The 6,000-nt window shown below is 35.5% G+C and overlaps 1 protein-coding gene across 2 annotated transcripts in view; it reads right to left on the reverse strand.

Annotated features, from left to right (window-relative positions):
- LOC145258246 (la-related protein 7-like) overlaps positions 1–4,178 on the reverse strand; it is a 53,532-nt gene extending 49,354 nt beyond the window's left edge. Inside the window, exons 1-2 of one of the 2 annotated variants that reach the window (XM_080116221.1) lie at positions 4,036–4,178; positions 3,381–3,454 (exon numbers count right to left, since the gene is read on the reverse strand). In XM_080116221.1, coding sequence (XP_079972347.1) covers positions 3,381–3,452 — 72 coding nt within the window. In that variant the 5' untranslated portion in view covers positions 3,453–3,454; positions 4,036–4,178. Of the gene's footprint in view, positions 1–3,380; positions 3,455–3,742; positions 3,866–4,035 lie in introns of those variants that run through there. The other variant, XM_080116220.1, reaches the window with a different exon arrangement.
- Positions 4,179–6,000: the final 1,822 nt, after the last annotated feature.

The following is a 6,000-nucleotide window of genomic DNA, read 5'->3' on the forward strand; positions in this document are numbered from 1 at the left end:
AAGGTTGAAGAAGACATTCGGGAGTCCAGTTGAAAATGTGGTTACACACCATTAAAGCCATTGTTAAAACTAACTCCAATGCACAAGTCTACAGTGTTCACTGCTGATACTGGGACTAATTGTCCATCACTATCTTGGTCGCTGTGGACCGTCGTGTGTAGTCTGTGTTCATCCATGTGTTCTATGGGAGGAGCCAACAACCCATCCTGAGTGAATGTCGCCTAAAGTTATTTCAGCTGCAGCAACATTTTTGATGGTTCAGGCAAGCTGCTTGTCATCATGAGAGAGAGCTAATTTTCAATGTAATCCTCTCTGCCTCAGTAACACAGCTATGTTACTGGACAACAAATCAAGTAGGACTTAGCTATGCTCTCAGATCCATAGTTCCTATTTACTTTGCCTCCCCATGAGGGCAGAGTTAGACACCAAGGTCGTTTTTTAATGTGGATAAAGGAACAAAAATAAAAAACTGTCTCAGTCATGAATGATTTCTCCTCCACTTACTGAGAACAAAAAATGGTAGTGTAGCATCATAACAGATACTACATTTTGATCTTAACCAGATCCATAGTTATTCAACCTTCAACAATAGAATCGCAATTGACTAGCCATCTTGTGCAAGATTGCTTAGGACCACCATATATTACACCCCCTCTCACTTTCCCATGATTTGGGATGTAGTGCAGGCCAGGGAAGAAGCGTACTTAACAACATCTCCAAAGTGCTGTTCTCTGCCAACATGTTTTTGATTTGCAGATTGTTGCCAAGAGGGAAAATTAATTTGTGATATAATGCTCCCTACTTCACTGCTTAATATGTATAGTGTATTCTTCGTGGAGAGCTGAAGACCCAGACAATAACCATGAAGCATGACTTGGTTGAGCTCATAGATTCACAATTGGTCAATCTTTAATAGTGGAATTGTGATTGTTTAGCCATTTCGTACAACCTTGCTCAAAACCACCGTGTATGGGCCGTCATGATCTGGGATATGGTACAGACTAGAGAAGAAACAGGCACCTACCAAACCAAGGTGAACATCATTGCAACATATTAATGAAAATCATACTTTTTATGAATGGACCAACTGCCTTCATAATCTAAATTTTTATCTGTTTCTCCTAAACTCTCATCAATCTAATCCACAAATGCATTTAATTATAAACCTCAAACTTTTATATTTACAAAGATAAATACCAAATGTAAGGTGCTTTATGGCAGTTCTTGCAAAATGCAATCTTCCAAAAAGTATAAAAATCTTGAAACCAAAATATCAAGAATGCATTGCATAAAAAATAATTCAGCCATTATGATATTGGTTTTAATCAAACAAGTGAAGCATGCATAGTCCCCCATGAGTGTACAGTGAACGAGGCATTAAAAAAATGACTAAGTTCAGCATTTGCCTCCCCCCCCCAATGCTCCAGGGGACGTCAAATCAAGGTGAAAATGAAAAAACAGTGCAGTTTTAGGCCTTAACATATGAAAATTTGTGTTCTGCACCATGCAAAAAAGAAAAAAAAAATGACTAAGTCCATCATTTGCACCCCTTTTTAACCCCGAAAGTCCCCAAGGTCTTAACATATTTAAATTTGAGTTCAGCACCATGCAAAACTGCTAAATAGACATACACAGAAAATTTTGGACAAATATGATAAAATAGTCCCAAAAATGGAGTGTTTTTATTAGCCCTAAAAAAGCCCTTGGAGCACACCCAAGAGTTATCGTGAAGTATAGACAAACAAAATTATATAGAAATCAGTTAGTTACAACTTTTCAGAAAGTTTTATAAAAATCCAAGGCATCAATTTTTTTTAATAAGCACAAAAGTGTCAATTTTAGCCATTTTAACCCGAAAGACACCTGGTAGGTACTCCACTGAACTTCCAGCTCTGCTCTTTTCCAAAAATCCTTCTCAGTAAGAACCTGTCTTCCTACTAAAATTGCAAATAAAGCTTTCACCATCTGTGTACATAAAATAAAACAGAAATTCCATGAACAGTTTCTTTCCAAAAACTTCACTACCTACGAAACACATCATCATGGGAATATTTCCCTACAGACTACAACATGGTCATTTTCGAGTTCAATATCAATAAATACTTCATAACAAGGGAAGTGCATAACCTTTTAACACGCAAATGCGTACTCGCTACACTTATGAGGTTTTGCAAGTCAGTGGTCAAGAATCAAATTTATTAATAAAAGTCTTTCTACATAGATGAATATTCTGGTTTTCATTCTTTGATCGTCACTTCTCCATGTGTGCCATTGCTTGCTTGGTTGCATCATCTGGTGGCTGTTAATCGGCTCTAACTTAAGTGAATAAAACTCATGCATGGAAACACAAAAGAAACTTGTTGAGGTTTTAAAGGTTTTATTGGGGAGAGAAGTTTGCTCACAAGAGGAGACTAAAATTAATTTCTTATTACTTAACTTTCTTACTTAGTCTTAAAAATAGTCGATGAACAAATAGTTTCAGGGAAACATTCATTTAGATTCCTACATTGTTGGGCAAGTCTGGTCTGTCGGCTTCCACAGCTCAAATTGTCTCGAAACTGTGTCCAGAACATGTGACGTAATAATTCAACACCTGATTCTTATGTATTTTGTCTAGGGAGCTAATCTCTTACACCTCCTGCATCACTCACAATAGATGTGCTGGGTCTATTTCTGTTTGCCACTAAGTTATCCTGAAATGTGCTTAATGTAACACTCTTGAAATTCATACTAGTCAACATAATCTCTACTTACTGACGTAGGGTCCCAATATATAACAAATCTAGTCAACCTGTAAATTAATCATAGTTTTCAACCCTTTCACAGTACTATTCCATCATCAAATTGAAAATCTTACTGACATTTATCCTTGAGTGGTTTTTAACCTTAGTAAATTAGGAAACCTTAGTTTGTAGAAACATAAAATAAAAACTTACAATAAAAATAAAATAAATGGAGTTACCATAGTTAAGAGCAACCTAAAGGTTCCCTTTTCATTGGCTACTACACCAAAATATATGAGAAGGTGCCATGCTACTCCTTTTCATGAAATGCTCCGCTTATCCTTGACCCTCACCTTATAATGCTGAGTGTTTATACAACGAAACATGGAGTACCAGTTATTGCATCTTTGTTATAACTCGGTTGAGAATTAACTCTGGTCCATTAGTGAACCTGTGAAATGGGCCAATACATACCAGAAAGGTGTTGTCACACACACACACACATATATATATATATATAGTGTGTGTGTGTGTGTGCGCGCACATTGAAAATATAGCAAGATTTCTGACCTTAGAAAGCTGAGCAAAAATGAGTTTACAGCAACGATCAAAAGAAAAATCGAAATAAATAATAATAAAAGACGGTGAAATAAATACCTGTTCCTTTATTTTGGCATACAATGCTTTGACCCTTTTTTTGGCTGGTTTCCAATCCTGTGGAGATTCCATTTCTGGTGAAATAAACAAAAAAATGTTTATTAGTTGGTATCACAAACCAACCTAGAGTTTAGTGCATGAAAATGGGTAAAAATAGTGAAACTAGATTTGTTAAATGGGTAAAATTTATGGGGAAGCGAACAGGAGGTCGTGAACGAACGGTCATACTTTTTTTTAAATTTCCCAAAATACAAGACAATTCGACTACAGAGATTTTGTTTTTATTAAAAATAATTAAAACTTTTTAATCGCTAAAAATCGTAAAATTTGATTTTTTTTTTTTTTTAATTTAAAAAACCTACTTGATCCATTTACGTGATTTTTAGAATATGACATCTTCGTTCCATGACGAGTACGTACAACAATTTTCTGTATATATTTTTAAATTCTAAGCAGCAAAATTGTTTTTCTAGTTATCTCCCTTGTTTGTAATTTTTTTTTTTTTTTATATAATATAAAACAATGTTTTTAACGAAAACATTAAACTTAAACAAGTTTGTAAACAAAAAAAAAAAACACTGTAGCAGATTGTTTTTCTTTTAAAAATTATAACATGTGATTATAGTATGCATTTTGTCATAAAAAAAAAACATACCGGCTTTTTTCTTCTTTTCTCAGTTCGGCTAAAAAAAAACTTAATAAAACAAAGTAACGAGGTGAGAAAATCAAGAAAAAAATAAAACGAATAACACGAATAATTCGTACACCGCCGGAAGTTGTTCATAATCAGACGAACCTAAGTAAACTTAATTCTGATTGGCTGTTTTATAAATCATTAACCAATAAGAAACCAACTAGTAAAGTAATTTCGGTAAATGTTACTTTTAACGATAACAGAACGTTGACCATTCTAGTTTTTGTTTTTAGGTTTTTTGTTGGGGGCCCGCTGAAAACGAATCTAACATTTGAACCCGTCGCAAATTTATAATTCTGTTGTTTTTAAGACCTATTTCTAGAGAATATTTTCTTAAAGATAACTTATTTTGGTACTTGTACAGTTTAATCAAGATATTAAAAAATGAAAATATCGGAAAAAGTTTTAATTGTACGTATCCGTTATGGAATGAATGAAGTTCCCCGAAAAAAAAATTCACTTAATTTCATCTAGTAGTTTTTGTTTTACAGCGAAAAAACAATTTGTTATGATACCGAGCAAAAGGTTCGATTTTTAGGAAGAAAAGATAGGGAGGGAGCGAGTGTTGGCGATTTAACTGGAGTTATCTCCCCGTGACGTTTCTAAACTCAAAACAAAAATTAAGAACAAATCCAGATGTCTGCCTTCAACGCGCTCTCATAAAAAAACGTGTTTTTCCGCTGTAAAAAAAAAAAAATACTCGATGAAATTAAGGGAATTTTTTTTTTTTCGGACATCTTCAGTTCAAAACGGATACGTACAATATAACCTTTTTTTCGATATTTCCATTTTTTTAATGTCTCGATTGAACTGTACAGGTACCCTTATTTCATAGCTGTTGTGCATGCACCCCTCTCCCCATAAAAAACGGAGACGGAAAACTGCCATTTCGTCAATATCTCCCCGCCCCCCACCACCACCGCGTAAGTACATAAAAACAAAACAAAAAAAGGTGAAAGCGCAGCATCTTTCCACCCTTAAAGAACCTGGGTGATCACTTTTCTGTAGTAATTTAAAGTAAAATGAGCATTCACTTTTTGGCCACCTTTTGTTGAGGGGCTGGTCAACGTAAAATGGGTAAAATATGCGCGCTTGCATGTACAACAATGACCACCACTTATGATATAAAGAATTGCATTGCTTAATATCCAGAAAACCATTTATTTGCAGAAATTTAAATGTATTCGTTTTCAGCACACCCGAAATCTCCTTGAAAACAAGTTTTTTAAGGTTTGTGTTGGTCTACCAGGCCACAATTTTACCCATTTTACCCCCTCCCCAACAAAAAGTGAGTGCTCAGAGAAGATTAGAAAGAAAGATGTCATGACAGCAGGAGATGGTCAAGCCGATCAATTCAGATCCTGCAGTTCTTTATGCTCTGGCGATCTGCGATGAAAGCTAGATCTACTGCTATGATCCAGAGACCAGGGAGACAGAGTTCCCAGTGGAAGGATGCTGGCTCTCCCAGATCCAATAATGCCAGAAAATCAAATCAATCCAGAAACTTATAATGATCCCTTTTTTGACACCATGGACATAATCTACATGCACTGGGTTCCCACTGGACCCAACAACAAGAAATACTATGCTGAGGTTTTAAGAAAGTTCAGGAAGAGATTCCGTTGAAAAAGGCCAGCACTCTTCAAATGGGGTCAGTGGCATTTTTACCAGGACAATGCAGCAACCCTCAACTCTATCCTTGTCACAAACTATTTGACTAAGATGGGTATCAAGGCAGTTCCTCACCCTCCCTATGGTCCAAACCTTGCTCTCTGTGACTTTTGGCTATTTCTTAAGGTTAAGGATACTATAGAGGCTGTTATTACGAGACAATTGAGAAGATGAAAGAAGCTGTGATGAGGATCATTGATATGCTCACACAAGAAGACTTCCATGGAGCCTTTTTTTTTTTTTTTTACAAAAGCA

This window comes from Euprymna scolopes, chromosome 33, assembly GCF_053919585.1.
Source record: "Euprymna scolopes isolate OS-2025 chromosome 33, ASM5391958v1, whole genome shotgun sequence".
In the NCBI taxonomy this organism is placed as follows: Eukaryota; Metazoa; Mollusca; class Cephalopoda; order Sepiida; family Sepiolidae; genus Euprymna; species Euprymna scolopes.